This window comes from Wasmannia auropunctata, unplaced genomic scaffold, assembly GCF_000956235.1.
Source record: "Wasmannia auropunctata unplaced genomic scaffold, wasmannia.A_1.0 LD334208.1, whole genome shotgun sequence".
NCBI lineage: Eukaryota > Metazoa > Arthropoda > Insecta > Hymenoptera > Formicidae > Wasmannia > Wasmannia auropunctata.
The window spans coordinates 744,697-763,881 of record NW_012028682.1 but is presented as its reverse complement, the minus strand read 5'-3'; the positions used below and the strand labels follow the sequence as shown (position 1 = coordinate 763,881).

The 19,185-nt window shown below is 40.2% G+C and overlaps 1 protein-coding gene across 1 annotated transcript in view; it reads left to right on the top strand.

The window, feature by feature from the left end:
- LOC105459147 (thrombospondin type-1 domain-containing protein 4-like) overlaps positions 1-19,185 on the top strand; it is a 72,807-nt gene that overhangs the window by 9,715 nt on the left and 43,907 nt on the right. Inside the window, exon 4 of the mRNA XM_011704926.1 lies at positions 10,676-10,826. Coding sequence (XP_011703228.1) covers positions 10,705-10,826 — 122 coding nt within the window. The 5' untranslated portion in view covers positions 10,676-10,704. The remainder of the gene's footprint in view (positions 1-10,675; positions 10,827-19,185) is intronic.

Genomic DNA, 19,185 nt, shown 5'->3' with positions numbered 1-19,185 from the left:
CATATTCCGATTTATTACATCACCATCTAATTATATCAAGATAAAATAGTTAAAACATTTAAAAAATTTCAAATTTGCAACTGTGAATGAATCTCGTTTTTAAACATAATAATGATATTGATTCTTCCTGATTGATTAATTACTGTTTGCGATTTTGCCAAACTTGTAGTTATTATATATTTGTTGTGATATTTATAAACTCCAACAAGACTTAAACAATGTTTCATGTTTAGAATGACGAAACTATAGACACGTATCTTATTTAATGCGTGAAATTCCTTAATGCCAGTATGTGATAAATTAATTTATCGACCGGAAGATCCCGCAGGGATGACTGATCCGCGCAGTTATTTACGTTTAATGAATTCATGGACTTGAGCTCGATATTCTATGGAAAGTCGCATTTACACATTATATATTACACTCATATATATGGTACATGTTTTTCATTTCACTTGCCTGATAGCGTGATAAATATTTGAGGGAAAGTGAAAACTAAATAATATTTAATTTAAGAGTATAATAGTTCTTAAAATATTTTAAGAATAATAAAAGGGGAATAGAAATAAAACTTGTACATGTGTGTTCATACAAACGGAGAAGAGTAAAATCGAAGGAGCAAATTCAAAATAGTCCCTTAGCTAAAAATAGAAAGATGGCCGGAAGACTCGCGCGTTAATTTCATTCACGCGTGTGATTTTGCAACGTCCGGATATGGCATGCGGTAGTGCGGCGCGGCCCCTAACACGCGCAGAGTGCAACGCTTTGCCGCAAGGTCTCAGCCGATTACGTACAACAAGTACTCATCTCAATTGGCGATTACGGGCCCATAAATCCATTTTGAGACCGAGTTGAACGGGCATCAAAAGAGTGCCCACCGCAGTCTTCCTTCCTCGACCTCGACTACGTTACGCCTTAATCCGCGCCTCCGCGGTCGCGCGCGTGCATTCCGTGGGTGCGCGCGAATCCGGAGCCCAGACTCTTATATACGTATATGCGGCTAATGTAGAAATTTCAATATCGATTTATCGTCTCGCCCCGGCAAGCCTCGTAGATCCGCGATACAATTAACAAGCGTCGATCGCCACGTCGAATTTCCGGTCGCCTCTTTCGCGCGCCTTTTTTTGCTCCCATTGATCGGCGAGGCGGATTCGCTTTAACAATACGAGGAAGCATTTAATGAGATACTAGTGTAAAAATCGATGTTTGCGTTTAATTGAGTCTGCATGAAAAGGAAATAAGCACGCGCGCGTCTCTTTATATCTGTGAAAGTGATGGAAAATAGTAAAGTTTTCTAAAGTACATTTTAAAAATTTTTTATTTTATAAAATGTGATTTGTGTAAGATACATTCAAATCGATTTGTTTTATTTTTCAAATACTTGTATTCGTAAAGTCCGTTTTCGAAATTATTTCGAAGTTTCAGGTTTGTACCTGTATCAGTTGCGTGCGCTTGTGGATCGTTTTTCAGCATGATTTTGATCGTCTCCTTTTTATGATGAAGCACGATACGCGTTTTCGTCGGCAAGATCCAAGAAATTTCATGAACGCGTTTTACCCTCGGCGTGTGAGGTCTAATTCCGTTTTGCTCTTTTTTTTCGGGGGGAGAGGAGACTTCCTGTTTCCATGAACCAATCTAGACGATCAGTACGTTGATCGATGCTTTCCAAATAATCGCCTTCACAGAAAATCGTCGGCTAATGAAGATTTCCAATGTCCTTTTTTTTCGGACCTACTCGTCGTAAAGATTTATGGAAGTAGCTGCGAGATGAACGTAATGTGGTACATCCCTGTCATGAAAAGAATATGTTTAAGTAAAAAGTAAAAATACGTTTGAATAAAAAGTATTACATGATAGACAAATTAAGTAATTGTTTTATAAATTAAAACAAATATACCGAAATATTTGCATAATTTAGAAATATTATACCTATCTCATTTAAAAATTTAATGTAATATTATTTAATTTTAAATTACAGTTTAATTATTATAATTTATATGGACACAGAATTAATTCTATTTAAATTCCTCTTTTCGCTGCAAATGTGTCTATAATATTTAAAACAGTTAATTATCTCGCAGCTACTGTCCGAGCTAAAACGTTCTATGAATAATATTTAATCGCAAATTATCTCCAACATTCTTTATATGACTCATGAATGTGTCAATGGATGGCGATTGTGTAACGGGTGGTCTGAAGGATGAAGGTCGCGCCAACGGGCAAAAAAATATAATCAAATGCGTATGTCCAACCTTTGTTCCGATTGATTTGCCATTCGAGTGGCCGGATATTTGTTTCTCGAGCACACACGGGGCACTCTGGAGATTCGTTTCCTCTCGAATAAATCAAATCTCTTGGATGTTATTGCGTTTCTTCCGGTCTCCCGCATTCGAGATCTTACATTTCCTGGACCGTCTCATCCTCCCCTTTCGAGAATTTACTCAACGACATATAACATCTTATACGTAAGGACATCAAATATATAAATCCTAGGGTAGAAGAGAATGTGCGCTAACGTATATTCTCAAGTGAAATGACAATTGAGAAGATTAACTGTAATTAGCTTACATTTATAGAAATATTTTATACCTTTTTTTATGACGGTGAGAAAGAAATGAAATAATTTCTTACAGTGTAGCGATATAAGGATTTTTTAATATATTTTCGTATTATTGGAAGATATATTCGAAGATTTTTCTTAAAAGCACAAATAGAATATATGGATTTCTTGTTAGTTACGTATATTTATATAGGAAAAACGAGCAAATGTTCTTCTGACATTTTCTAATCGTAGTACAGAGTATTCAACAATAGTATTAAATTGATTACTTGAAATTAATTTTTCAATTAATTTTTCAATTAAATTGTTTTACTTTCAAGACATTTCCTATATACATATTTTTATAAGTATATTTATATACGTCCTGATCTTTCGAAAATTCATCGGAAATTGATCGTAACATAATATATGATAACGATTGCGACGATGTTCGCGCAATCAGCGTAACGAAGCGTTTATACCAACATGGAATCAGGAAAATTTTATAGCATCGTCAAGTAAAACAAAAAGCAATAGAATTAAGCGTCTCATACGGCGGATCGGTACATTATGACGCTGCGGCTCGATCGGATCATGTGTGCGGCGTGTATTATAATCTCGTGGAAGGGCTGTTAGCCGATAAATTCTTCATCTAGGTGGAACCACTTACAAAAGGGAACACCTTTTCGTGATTGCATGCTTACGGCATGTGAAATAGTGTCCAAATTACAGGTCACGGCGTATAATTCGATGAAGCGTTGAGTGGGATCGCGCATTGCCGAAAAAAAAGAAAGGAAAAGAATTGGGCGCGATCCGGGGAACGAGCATATTCATTTTTCTTCGCAGATACGTAAAATCGCAATTTTTTTAGCCATTCGATTTTTCGCGCTACTAATAATATTACGTACCGACGCGACGGCGATGAATGAATTAATTGCACGATATCTCGGGACAGAATTTTAAATAAACGAAGTAAAAAATTGACTAAAAACACAACAGTTTAAAATATTTTAATTAAAGAAAGGATTAAATGTATATAATTCTGTTTGTCGGTATCAATTGATATTGCAATGCAATAATTCATAGGTGACATTATTATATTTAAATAATTTATTATACATTGTCTGCAGCAAGAGTAACGAAACTCGTTTAATGCTATCCAATTTCTATTTTAATTTAGCAAGTTAATCGAACGTACCACTGTTTCGAACAATTAAATTAATTCTCTCAGTCGATCGTGATTTCATCGTGTGTGGACTGATTCGTGTGTGTATAAATTACCGTACTGCGTTAAAACGCGGTGATCAATTAGCGATTAATCAGCGATTGGGTTTCAATATCACTCGGTATTTTGTCGAATCGTTTACCGCAGCGCGGCACAAGAGACCGTGTGTGTCACTTTCGAAAAATTATAATAACAAATTCGCTGATGGAAGTATATTACCGGCCGGTATAGCTAGCGCTCGTGGATTTCTCCCAAGTATGAGGTTAATGGGAATCGCGAGGAGTCGGTTTTTCTTCTAACAAGTTTCACTGCGTTTGCACGCTCAAGCGAGGCGGATTCTGTGACGTTGCGATGCCAATTTTCCGCGCAGCGAAAGGTTCCGACACCGGTCGTCGTCGATACGGAAATCGAGAGTCGATTTCCTCGCCGAAGTCTTCTTACGAACAGACGTCAATAAATTACTCGCAAACTGCAATAAACATCCCCGTCTTATATGGGAGACAATTCAAAGTCCACCTCGAGAGAAATTTTTTTTGTTTCTATTGAAGGCAAAGAATCAATTTACAAATCGTTGAATTATTATCGTTAATCAAATTTCTATCTTGTCAAATCAATGTAGAAATTATATGAGATTAGAAAGTTCTCGTTATTTATGTATTTATAAAGGTGAGATAAACTTACAATTTATTAATTGTAGAAATATGAATTGCTGCATTTGTATAATGTAGCTACTAAAGAGCACCGTGTGTCAAATTATGTCAGATGTCATGTAACGACCTACCGCCTGTTTCCGTGGAGTTATCGCGTTGTATCACGGAGTTATCGTTCGTACACACGCGTTCAGTATGTAAATGTTGACGGAGGCTGGGATGAGAAACGGCCCGAAAGACTATGATATAACCAGTTAAGGGGCCATTGGGCCAACACACGGGCCGCAATCTGGGCCCACGAGGCAACGAGACATCATGAAACGCCTCTTACTTGTTTTGTCACCTAAGATCCCTTGCAGCCTAAACTTCTTTAACGTCACCTTGATTCCAAACATCAATTTTGTGCTATCTCACTTTTATATTTCACTTTAATTAACACTGCATAATCTGCAGCTTTATAATAATCCAAATTTTTCTATTGACTATTCTTTATCAGCTTTATCTAATCATTTTCACAATTACTTTATGTTTACGCAACGATAATTCATGGTTTAATAGCCATAAATAGCAATACGCCATTTATTCTTGACATTTATTTATTTTGCAATTTGTTAAAATTCTTTGTTAAAACTTCTGGAATTTGATAGGTACGTACCGTTATATGAAGTCATTCAATGTTTTTCTTATCTCCTAATGTTAACCGCGTATCTTATCTTGTATTTTAACATAACAACTATTTTAATCTGATTTATGGATTAAAAAATTGAGATTTTAATCGGCAACGGTAAGAGAGAGAGAGGATACATTAACGCATCAATTGAAAACCGCTGTTAAATAAATCGCGGAGGCGTTTATCGGCGATCAGCCGGCAGTCTATTTTCGAGATGGAAATCCTTAGCGCCGCGTTGTTGCTTTATCACCGTGAAACCGCAACTATGCGGCTTCGCGCGGGATCACAATGCTTTATAATTAATAAATCACGGCATGACTGAACTTTTATCGGGGAGGCCCCGACCACCACGAAGGACGGTTATGGATGTCGCACTTTACAATGGCATTCGACAGGTAATCGCCATGACTGGTTCTTTGTTAGCAGGTCCGAGCAGGAGACGGTCGATCGCTCGACAAGACGCGTCCGTATAATGGCGCAAATTCGACGGTAATCGGCAAAACTGGAAAGTGGAAAACCATGATTTATGATTACGGTTCTATATGTCCACGCTAGATCTACATATACATATACGTACATTTGACTTTTCGATACGAAAATTATAACCTATACATTTCACACCGGGAGAAGATAGCGATGACATTTAAATTCGAAGATTGCGTAATCGATTTTATGCTCTTCGCAGTTCATTTTCTGTTTCGTACGGACGGTTAAATACCTATTGCGCGTTGCATAAGGCGCATTGTTTTACGATCCGCAATTCTGGAAGCTTCTAGTTGTAAAATGCAGTAGCGCGCTGCAGTCCGTTACGCGGCAAATAAAAAAGCTCAATGCGCTTCAGGCTGACATCACTGACTGGATCGTTATGTTTGACGGAAAATAAATAAATGCTTGAAGCGTTCCTCGAATTATTACCGTGGGTCGCGTATTTATTTAGTTGCGTTGCTCTTAAGTATAAGAAGAGTGCAATCGTATACTGAATTCAGTTGTTAACGCAAATATATAACTGAATATTTTCTGCAGTTTCTAAATTTTTTATTTTTATATTTTCCTATTTTGGTCAAGCTAAAAGTTATCCATCTTGAATGTTAGAATGATATAAATATCTACAAATCTATGTTTTAAATTTGTGTTTTTTTTTACATTTTTTAAACAAATTTTGTCATGTCATTTATGATACGTTTTATTCCTCGAATGTTTATTTAGTATAGGCAGGAAATTAATTTTTTACAAATTGTTGAGACAAATTGTATCGTGTTTAAAGCATTGTAGCGTTTAAGCATTGCAAGTAAAAAAGAGCTATGCCCATCATAGTGAACGTTGATTGCCAGTGGGTTAATTACCGGACTTAATCGCCCAACGTAATTGGTTCTGCATCACATTGTATCGCACAAGCTAGCACGTTATAAGACACTTGCAGTTCTCCGAGCCCCGTCGCGATTCGTCTCGGCATTTTACACGCGATCCGTCGCGCTGATATAAAAAAAACTCGCGGATGACTCGCGACGAGGGGCTCGAAGAAGAAAGGGGGCGAAAAAGGGCGAACGGAAAAACGGGAAGAGATAAAACGGGAACGTCGCGTCGCCGACGACGCGCTGCAACGTTCCACCGGGATGATAAAGGAAAAGCCACAAGTCTAATCTCGTAGGTAGAATTTTACGGCTTCGTCTCCGTACCACAATTACAGTTCGTTGAACCTTGGAGCGAAGGGCGCGCGAGAAAGGAAAAGGGGCACGTCGGGATTTCCGTCGGTGTATTTAGCACGCAGATAACGCCATTTTAAACAATGCTTCCGATTATCTAGATGAGATTCAACGGGAAAATGGGTGCGATAATGGCTGATAACGTAGTCAACGGGGCGCCTCTGCTTTTGTGTTGAAATCGTTTGCACTGTTCCGGTTGCTTTCATTTTGAATGGCCCTTCTGAGATAGAGATGCGAGAGAAAAGAGAAAGAGTGAGGAGAGAAAGAGAAGGAAATCACGATACAATTTTATGTTTAAAGTTTAAAGGTATAAATTTGCGAAATATAAAACAATATTTTCAAAAGAAATGCTTTTAAGATAATTAAAATATAACATGTGGCTATGAATTCATTTGACTTTTCTGCAATCTCAAACAATTAATTTGCAAACTGAAACGTGCATATAAAATAGCTAATAATCTAAAGTACATTTAAAGTAATTATTAATTATTATTAATTAATATTAATTAATTTTTAAATATTTAATTAAATCTGTTTTTTATAAAACCATGAAAATTCTTCCTTAGACCTCTTTCTTTTCTCAGCGCGAAAAAGCATTTATTATGTTATCGCTCGGAATTGATACTGATCAAAGAAACAGTATTCAAGTGACACACTTGAACGTATGTGAAGGCCACAGTCTAGATCTCATATTAAGATATTTTTCGACAGAAACTCAGGTCGTAAATAATAAACTTATACTCGTAAATAGACGGGATGTTTGTTATACATATATTTTGTCTTCTTATCTATAAGCCAGACGCGATTGATCGGCAACGCGAGCAGTCGCGGGTTAAACGCCGAATTATTGCCGTACATCCCATCCTGCGGGATACGCGGCGCAGCGCGACGCGCGTAGGGGGATGCGTGCGCGGCGCGGGTCTCCTCTCCCCTTCTCTCGCTCGTGTGGTCCACCACCACCACCACCACACCACCCCGCGGACCTATATATTTCCCGGAGGGTCTCCCACTTTCGCCACTATCACTCCTGTCGCGGCGGCGTTCGTACGCGCCACACACACGCCCGGCCGTCCTTCCTTGCCGCGGAGTTTCACGCGGAGGCCGGAAGCCGCGCGATTCATTTCTCGAGCGTACAACATCTTCGCGTCTCTCCCTCTCGTGTGTCGCAACCCTCCGACATCCGCATATCTTCACGATCAACAAAGTGGTGCGGTTTCTCACCCGTCGCGTCCCCTCCTCGAGGGGGAGAGAGCAATTGTTGTGGTTGCGTGTACTTTTGAATCGAGACCGGCAACGTGCAACCCCCTTTTGCGCGCGGGGGTGCGCGAGGATTTTATACGGGACATGTGTGCCACGTGGGCCGAGACGGAGGATCCACCTGCTGCCGCTCCTGCCGAGTGGGATTAGGCGAGCAGGCACGACGGTGAGTGACGAAGCGTTACTTCGAAATGGAGTACTATATTGAATTTTTTGCCTAATCCTTGTTTGTCCGCTTGCATTTTATATTTAATCATTCTGTGGCGATTGCATCGCCCCGAATAATTAGTCTGCGTAAAACATAAAATTTAGTTGGTGAAAAACAAAATAAAGAACGCGGATATAGACGTTACACAGAAGGATCAGCTTTAGGTCGCGAGAGAGAAAAAGAAAAAAAAAGGTCAATAAAAAGGCGTCGAGAAAACAGAGACGATTAGGCCGTTAGAGATACAGGTCGCAAGTCATACGTTTAAAATGTCAATTATGAACACGACAACAAACAAAGCAAGGTTAGAGGTAACAGGTCTGGCGACCGCGCGGATAACGACAAGTCGCGACTTGTCTGGCTGTTTTCGACGCGAGTAGACGTGCCCTCTTCGTGTCACAAAATTAATAAATCGGAACTTAATTTTGACTCGGATCTAAGATTCAATCACCCGTTCGATCCAATTGACAATCCAGCCACGCACGAGTACATAGTTTTTACATGTATTTCACTTAATAATTTGCTCCGCGCAAAGAAGTTACACTAAAATTCTTTTCAACGAATTTCTACGGATGCTATCTACGATACACGAGACTTCTAAAATCTTGCGGTTATATATAATGATAAAGCTTTGAAAAAAATACACTTATAATAGCATTTTTTAAATTGTTAATGTATTGATGAAAGACGTAAAAAAATTTATATTTGTTTATAAAGATATCTGTCTGTCTGGATACTATATGAAAAATATTAATTCACATAAAATATTTTTTCGAATAATTAGGTACGTGACACATCGAAAATAGATATGAATGTTATATTAGCTCTCGGGATGTTTCTATCTATCTATCTATCTATCTATAAGAGAGAAATTTGATATATTCGTTTTTTAAAATAATATTCTATACTTACGGCATATATAGTTTTTTTTCTCGGTGATCGACATAACGCTTGTGCTAATCATGTGTATGCATCTTCGAATGTGTTCACGTATTCAAAGACTGTCTGGTGGACAAAGAGTCGGTAGACGTCAAACGCGTCGGCGAAAAGGCGACGCCGCGAGACGTCGGAGGAGACTCTAGGGACGAATTTACGCGTCGATTTTTCCTGTAATTTATTATAGGGCCGTGCTTCTCTCCGCACGCTCGCATATTCGTCGCAGCTGTTCACACAACGGGTCCTCTCGCATGTTGTCTTGCGACTAGAAAACCGCGACATAGACACCTCTTTATATATCCGTCAGATAGCGACTTAATATATCAACACCATAAATTGTGCCACTACATAGCTCTTATCCAAACGATTCTTCTACGAGTGCTCTTTCTCTCGCGCGCATATTGCGCGTGTAATCGCAGTTTTCCCGTTAAAACAGAATCGTTGGCTAAAATAGAATCGAGAGTATCGCAAAACATTCGCGGCGAAAATGATTAGAATTGCATCGGCAAACGATATTCATTGTAATATTATCGTATAATGTACATTTCACATTTAATTGTTAATTTAATTATTACGGGGATTTTTTTAGAAAGTTATAGTATACATATAAACATTATATTAAAAAATTTCGTCTTATAGCATGTGAGAGGAAATGACATTGCGGTAATTACTCTGGCTTCGTTGAAATTTGATGTGATTGTCGATACTGTTAACACATGTAGAAAATTACTTACCAGAATTATCCTCTTAATGTAGATAACATTCATCTGTCTGTTGCAATCTTTGACAGTGATGCAATTTCCGGATCAATAAGCGTTATCTATCTCTTTAACACAACGTGATTATAAATAATTATCGCACTTGACTTGTTGCAGAAATCATTAATTTTGATTAACTGGATGCCTTTGCTAACTAGCTTACGATACGTAAAATAATCGTTTTAAATTGCGTAGAAAAGTAAAAGAATAAATAATAAGGCCAATTATTTGAAATCAATTTACTTCACGCTCTTTAATTATATAACGTTCCACAAAGTGGATACACATTATTACCAGTCTTAGAAGAGAGACATACCAAACGCGCTTGCTCTAATTTTTTATACGTCGACATACATACACGTATATTTGCGACACGCGTCGGTGTCGAAATAATTGCTGAATGGTCGGCTCTCCGAGCCGTTAGTGTTTCCGAGGCGTGTCGTGGAGCTTTAAGAGGAATTCAGAGCGAATCTAATAAGCGCCAGCGCGACGACGGATGGCGCATTAAAGCTTGGTCGCGACGTTTGGATGAGGAAAAAAAAAAGAAACGGGAAGCCTAACCTTCTGAAAGTTAAGGCGATCGAGAGTCGGCCCTCTCGTCTCGTCTCGCGTCCCTCTCGCGCGTCTCGCCTTTTACGGGGCATCGTGATTTGTGCGTGTTGCCTGGCGTCCCTCTTACGCTGCCTGTATAACCACTTGCCCTGTTAATGACTTCATGTTTCGCGCACACAGGATGGCCTGAGCCTCGGAGCAAATCTTCCATGGACCGTTCACGAAAATCGGAGGATGACCCGCCGCCGCCGTGCATCTTTCCCGGACGACCCGGAGATCTTCCGCATCGACGAGGTCGCCGGCGAGCCGCCGTGATCAGGCTGGATTTGAGGTAAGTAGCGCTATTATTCAAATTTATTTATGCTCGTGTGAAATTTCATATCAGCACACAGGCGCATGGTATAATGAAGAGATAATGCAACACATGCGCAAAGAAATAGGATATGTGTATTAAATTTTTAAGAAGCATGACGAAGTGGCTATACGATGCAAAAGTTATACCTGAACGTATAATTTAGAGCGGGCATGACTCATGTGTTGAGCTTTAATTGGTGTGAATTCAGCGTATCGAGGCTTATCGTTCTCTAATTCGCGATTATGTCAGAATTAGAAAGTACAAAGGTCAGCAAAGCATCAGCAAAAATGTGAAGAATATCGCGAATGGGATTAAAAAAATACAGGCGTTTAAAATTTTTCCGATTCTGGAGAATCTTGAAATTCGAACATTTACTTGTCTTTGAATGTCTTAAAAGTTTAGGCGTTTCATAAACATTCGACGATCAACGCGTGTCGAACATTCTTCAAGCCAAGTTCGAAGAATCCAATGACGTTAAACTTTTCGAAGATAAAAGACGAGATACTATAAATTATTCAAGATACTCGCGTTGAGAATACATTCGAGCCGGACATCCTGTGTGGCATCGAGCTCCACATTTGAATAACACGCAGGCCTGAGATACCGCTTGAAAGCGCGCTTTCTGCGTGCAAAATATGAAGCGCGCGCTCGCGGAAGATACATCGGGAGTAACTCGCTGCACGCGAGTGAGTTACGATATAATTAGGCGCTGGTATGCAAAACGGGAGATACTCGGTCGTTATAGAACGCACAGGTGGCATTGATGAATTTATAAGCGCCGTTGAGGGTAGCGATTAGACGTGAAAGCAAACGTTTACAGTAGTTATTCTATCTCTTAATCTTTTAAGAGTTATATGAATTTCTGTTAAACTGAAATCAGATATATACAAATATGGGTGATTAGCAGAGTAGTAGGAAGTTTCCAGAAGATTTAGAAGTACTATTCAAAAGTGACAGGAATAATAAACTCTGATAGATCAGGAATAAAAAATAGAAAACTGAACAGATCGAAAGTTACAAAAATGAAGAATTGAAAAAAATATGGCAAAAATATTTAAATTAATTTTTCTAAAATTCATTCTGAAAACTCATTCGAGCGCGAAGAGAAAAGCCGCCTCTTTCGTTCTTAGTTCTTACATTACATGAGTAAACAATTTTATCTCGGATTGACAGGTTCTTATTAAGTCGTGGAGTCTAGCGCCGTTCAAGATCGATCCGCACGATACCGCGTAATGATAGCGTGCAATTTGAGCCGCGGTGCATTTTGCGGATTAATTTTAAACGGGGACGAAGCGACAAGACCGGACGAGCGAGAAAACGTCTATTCTCGCGCGAAATAAGACCCTTCGATAACTCGTCATCTTAATGACGGGACGCCTCTCTTTTCCCCGATTACACCGCCGCGCGGGTATAGGTATGTCGTGTGGTTTATTTTAACGCGGACACCTCTCTCGTAATAATTCTCTCGATGTGTGCGCAACGCGCGCGCAAGCCCGCCAGAACGGGACATCAATCCTCGCTCTCGTTACCTTCGACGCTCCGGGCACAGGGTCCCTTGTTATCCACGGCCGTCTCTCCCTTTATATACCGCGCGCATGCCGATGCCGTTGCATAATTACCGGGTGTTTCGATCAGGCAAGTGCACCGTCGCGCGTTTCCGCGTCGGTTTTCTCGAGAAAACAAACGCGCGATTCTCCGTCTCTCGGATTCTTTTCTCGAACCGTGCAGCTTCCGCGTGGAATCCGTTTTTCAAATCTTTACTCCCGCGCGTTGTCCGCGTTAATCGAAAACAAAAGAGCTGTAACAGGTGAAAAATAAAGAGTTAAGTGAAGTTTTATTTCTAGAAAAAGGAGTATAGAAAAGTAGGTTTTTCGGTTCGTTTTGTGTCATTGTAGTAAAATTTACACTATGCTTTTTTACTGATGGCGTGCTAATCTTTCTGCAAACTAAAAAATTAACAGCTAAATTAAAATATAATTCTATGAATTATATTTTCTTAACTGCTAGTTTTCTAAAAAAATATATAATTTATAGAACTATATTTTTTAGCTGTTAGTTTTCATATTCGCTAGAAGAAGAGCACGTCGCTAATTGCTAGTAAAAAAAAAACATTGTGTAAATCTTGCTTATAGCATATAATGATTTTATGCCAAGTTTTTTGCAGTTTAAAGTAAGTCCACAGATCCATGAAAATATTATGAAATTTAAAAATTGATATATACGAACACACACACACACACACACACGCTGCACACGCTGCACACGCTGCACACGCTGCACACACACACACACACACAACACACATTTTTCTCTGCAATCCTTTTCTCTCTTTCTCATATAATTACATTACGTAATTATATTTGGTTTTTATTTTTTGTAAACAAGTACTTTAGGATTATTAAAGTTGACTATTTTCCGGGATATCTTCATGCGTCAGAAACGAAAGAACGCGAATCTCTGCAAATTTCTCTGTTCCCTTATCTCGAATTTCTCTGCGGTACGCGCGCGGAACAAGTGCTAATTACTCCTGTTTTAATAGCGGAGTAACTGCGGCGCATAAAAATTTCCGCAGCGGGGTTATTAAATTCCCGCTTTAACAGTGGAAGCGGACACAAAGCGTAGAAATGCGAAAAATTAGCCGTGCCGTGCCGTATTGCGGTTATCTTCTCTGTCTCGCGCGCGAATGTTTTGCCGCACCGAAATAAAAAAGCGTCCGCTTTTTTTGCCGGAACAAGTATATAACATTTTATAATACTGCATAGAGTTAATTATAGGAAAGTACAATAATGTACAATACCTCATTTTTGTATCGTGACAATGTCGAAATGAATTCTAGTGAAATGAATTCGTCTCTGGAATTCGACATGCTTTTATACGAATTTATTCAATTTTTCCTAAAAGTTCGCGAACAGCGACTGATGTTCATAATTCATAAATTGTTTTTTTCCGTAGCATCACAAATCCATCCAGTTTTTAAAAAATTACGCGAGTTATTATCTCAACTAAACGTCGAGAACGATCGACTAAAGTAAAAGCAAAGTATTTAACATGAATCCCCGAGATTATTCACCACGGGGGGAAGGGGGGAGGGTAGTTAAACGCGGCCCGGCTATCTTGCGAATGGGCTTTTACCGTGCTGCGACGAATAAAATCGTCCGGCGCGGCGAAACGATTCAAGAGCCCGCGCGTCGCTCGTCGACGTTGACGTCCGTGAAGGTACAATAACTCGTGCATCACCCGCGTGCAACGTTAATCCCTTGTCGGCGAGGGGATGAGAATCCCCTCTCCTCCTCTCCCCTCTCCCCCTGCCGAGGAAAAAAAAGGTAGAATCGACGCGAACAATAAGCAATCTGTAGCAGGTCCGTATGGTAATTATGTTGAGTCTGGACGTGCGCGGATACGATTACTGCATAGGCCTTCCGCGGATCACATGCGGTATACATTACATACGGTATGTGCGGTCGTTTACCGGAACGAGTACACAGGGCGTCCCAGAATCCACACACTTTCCCACAATCGTGTATCTCCCGAGACCGAGACGAGCAGGACCAGGAAGATTCGCGATTTCTTCGTGATTTAGCTTTCAAGTTGAATGCAGTCAAACGGCATGTGAACTTAGCAAATTAAATTTTAATGATGCGAATAACTAACAAAACTTTATTAGTTATATTATAATACTAAGTGTCGCTTAATGTAATTAATTAATTAATTATGTTTATGATATTATTTATAATATTACAATATTATAATATTAATTTTATTAAGTAGAGCTTCCATAGAGTTTTATCAACCTGAATTTTAATTGTCAAGCTATCTGCTTTAGTTAGATTAGAAGAGACATCACAAATCTGATCTGATCGAAAGTAGACATTGTATTTGAAAGAAAACTTTCTGAAATCCCTTGCATACGTATTACGAAAAGTACAGAATGATGTAAAAGCCTTTGTTATTGACTCTTTTGCGTTGAATTGTCACCGCGCTGACAGTGAAGAAATAAATCCAGCCGCAAAGGTTCTTTGATCGAAACGCGCAGTATAAAAAGAATTAAAAAGAATTTTTTTTAGAAAAGTATGAATACTTTTCTGTTTGTTGTGTTATGATTATTCATAAACAAAAACTTGTAAGTAGAATTCATGAATATTTTTAAATAAATTAAAACGGGTCAGTCTGAGACTAAAACGGTCGTTATACAACGTTGAAAGCAAATAATAATTTGCAGTCTTTCCTTTTAAAGGCACTACACCGAACGCGATTTGCGAATCACCGTGTACAATACGTCCGCAGACACGATTACGAGCAAGCTAGGGTATACTAAGCGCACATGCAACGAGTCTATACACACGCTTGTCGTGCGCAATGTGTATTAAGTCAGGCGAGTGTCGAGCGATAAACCTGAAATGAACGGCGAGGGCGGGCGATCGAGCGTTCGCGTTTCCGAGGTGCGAATTCAAAACCAAGGCAGAACGCGACGCGATTAATATCGATTATTTACGACGCGCCGCGCTCGCATGGAGGGAACGGAGTGGGTTTAATCGCGCGCGGCGAATCGCCCCGTACGGACACGTAAAACGCAAAACGTACGCGCGTTACGTCCATTAGCCGCGCCTCGAAAACGAAACACGTCGGAAATCTGAAGGGCGGCCGGCGCGCCGCGCCGCGCAACGTGCGAACGTCCTTTGATCTTCGCCGCTGCCGCGCGCGCGTTTCCGCTTCGTGCATCCCGCCGAGATGCATCCGTGCGCAATTGGATCGCGAGCATTGAGCATTTTGCACACCGTGTACCTCTTAATCCGTCAGTACTTCGCGAGATCCCATTGATACCTCGTACGTTGGGAATCTGGACACGGCTTTCGGTGAGACGAACGATCACACGCGATAATCGTGCGCTGTGAATGCAAAAATTTATTTATTTTAAAGAGTGACCTCCAAAAAAGGTGGTATTTTTGCCCGTTTTTTTGGGGTCCTTAATTACGAGATTGGACTGTGTGCCAAATGGTATCTTATAATGAGATATTAATCACAGAGAAGTTTCAGGGTAAGGTGACAATTGTTATCACAGCTGGAGGGGGGGGGGGAGTCACTTATTACATCTCTTTACGCGAAAACTCGAAAAACGATTTTTTTACATCCAAAACGAGCGTCATTTACGTAAAACTGCGATCAACCTTCATCGGCTGAATCAACCTTCTTAAAATACCGGACTTTGCAGACCTATGATAATTGCACAACGAACTTTGATTTCATCCCCTCTTCCTCCTCCAGCTCTGATAACAATTGTCACCTAAACTCAATATATCATTTGGCACACAGTTCAATCTCAAAATGGAAGGCCCAAAAAACGATTTTTTGGGTCACTCTTTGAGAATACATATTGAACACTTGAAGAAAAAAGAATGTTTAACAAAGCAAACGCGATCCCATTAGTCGGATAGTTTCTGTTCCCCGGTAATCTCTTCATAAAGACATCAGTTGCGGCGAGAGCTAATTAATCTGTTTTATAAGAAGAATAGAAAAAGATCGTTTACTTTCCCGAACATCTATCATTACACCGGCAAACGGCAAATTCCGCGGCGGCATCAAAGTCCCCGTTGCACGCACACGCGTGCGTTTATCAATGCGACGCGCGGATTTGAGACAAAATTACATGCTCTTGGAGTCGTTCACGTACACGATTAATAAACCCGCTCTCGCGACGACCGCCGATTAACATCATTAGATAGTGTAATAGAGCGTCATATCTTCGCGACTTTCAAAGGCTCTAATGACGCCCGAGGCGGACTCGCCGGTTAATTGCAAATCGAGCGTCTATTCCGCGCAAATGCGCGTCCCGATCGATTTATTTCTGAGCCGGTACCGAGAGGCTGTATAGCCGCGCGCGCGCGAGAGAGAAGGAGCGAACGATCCCATCGGAAACCAAAGATAGAATCGCCGCAATGAACTCTTGCACTCGTCTCGTACAAGTACGTACAAGGAATACTATTCATAAGTCGAGCGGAACTTAAGAGCGGCTCGTGGCGCCTCTTGGCGCGTAGTCACCTCGTAATTTTCATCGGCGGATCCTTTTTCTTGCAAATACCGCGTATTTACGAATATCGGCGTTGCACGTGCTTCCAGCCGGTCTCGACGTTTTACCGAGGCCTGGGATATGCGAAGCGAAATTACGAGTCGCGTCAACGAAAATGATTTATTGCACGTTAATATCTCGTGGTCTTGGAGGTAATAAGCTGTACAGTTAGTCTTTCTTACTACGTATTAATTTCAAATTGCATATCATATCGTTACGATTTAATTTTCAAAGCATATTCTAAAGGTAATACAAAAAGAATGTTAAATACGTTTTACATACATTTCTTTAGATATAATACATTATTTCTCGTATACAGAATAAATGGATAGAATAAGAGAATAAGAGAAAGAATAATATATATATATTTTTTTAATAAAAACGCATTTTCAGAGAGAAAAGTAGAATATCTTGTAAAAATAATTGTCGGGTAATAAGTTCTTTATATGCGCGATTATCCCTTTTAGCTTTCTTCTTTTTTTTTGTAACGGTTACCCTTTGTAACGGTTGTCCCCCTCTTGTCTCATAAAGGAATTATTAATCTCCCAAGAGCGAAATTCGCGACGAAGCAACGGGGCGGCTTGTACCTTTCATCAAGTGCATATTTCTCCTCCACGTGACCGCGCGCGGGCCACGCATCGCGGTATGCTTTGTCGATTCGAGGATGTCGAGACGTCGCTTCGGACCTCTCACGAATTCGTTATCGAAGTCCCGGTAAGTCGATTTCCATGTCGTTATCTGGACCTATTAAAGACAGCCGCATTAAAGACAGTCACGTCGCATGGCACCACGGCCGTTGCACCACTCAATATGCCGCATAATTTTTCTCAATCTCGACGTCCCACATTCAGCTTTTCCGGGATATGAGAATGTCTCCAAATATTCTTATTTGAATTATATGTGAGTAGTATTCGCGTGACTTATATGTATGTGAACGATGTCATCGAATTTTGAAGGAAATTTATTTAGTTTATTTGAATTTTTTAATTTTGAAGGAAATCTCTATATCCTTTCCATCTCGTTTAACGAAATACTTTTACGAAACACATTAATTAATGAGGTTTGAAGTGCTATAATAACTTTAACGGTTGCACCGTTAATCGACGTTTAAAAATACTTTTGGTAATGTAATAATTAAGTTGAATTACAACGCTCACACATTATAAAATATCAAGTAACAGAACGTAGCGCAAGTGAGATTTACGTGGCAATGTGCTGCTTCTGTTATTACATTCCTTTTCCCACGTTACGTTCCCGGAAAGAAGTGCGGCAAGTAATGCACGTCGTGCGCCGTAGCCAGGAGTCCGTGAGCGCGATGTATTCGTGCTGCACCCGCGAACCTTGTTTCTGCGTGTGCCGAACAGGTGGTTGCGAAGCAAACTGGAGAGTTTGAAATACGGTCGACCCTGTAACAGCCATCAGGAAATTGCGCGAAACCGACTCCGTTTCACCACTAGGCACTCATACGCGGATCCCTTTGTAAAATTCGAGCGCGGAGAATGATTTTTTTTGAGAATGATTTTTTTGTTTTCACGAATCACACGAATCACTTATAAATGGACGTTGTTAAAGCGCACTCTTCAATTTCGTTACATTATACATATAATATTTCGCTCGCAAGACGTAGCGCGCTCACTAAAGGCTTTTACCTTATTTGTAGACTAGAAAATTACAGCGCTGAAATTACGCTGTGTTACCTTCAACCAGCTGAGAAATATCGACGATCAACTTATTTAAGTCTTCGTAAAATTTATAACACGAGTCGAATGGTTCGAGACAACGTTACTAAACTTTTTTTTCCATTTTTGAACGAAATAAACAAAGTTGTTGGTGGGAATCGTATAGAGAAATTTTATGAACAGTGGAAAGACGATGTAGGAAGAGGGCGGAAAATGGTGCGAGCAGATGTATAATAGGATTCCACTGGAGGCACGAATAACATTTCAGGCGTGTAGATTTATTCAACCGCTGCCGCTTCCGGTGATCAATAATTTCCTAAGCTTCAGTTAAATGACCCGCGCGACTCGTCTGTTTCTCGCGGCTATTTGCGGCCGTGGCGATGCGTACGCGCCTGCATCACGCGCGGCGTGTTGCCACAAGCGAGTCATTGACTCTCGCGTTTCTCTATCGGGCAGAACTCGAAACTGACAAGAGTTTGACAGTCCGAGCGGGGAGCGCGCGATTATGCACCACCGCGAGCGTTTTCCCGCGATGTTTCCGGCAATATTGCGTGCAATTTAGAAATCCGGCGTTTATGCAGCATAACGCACG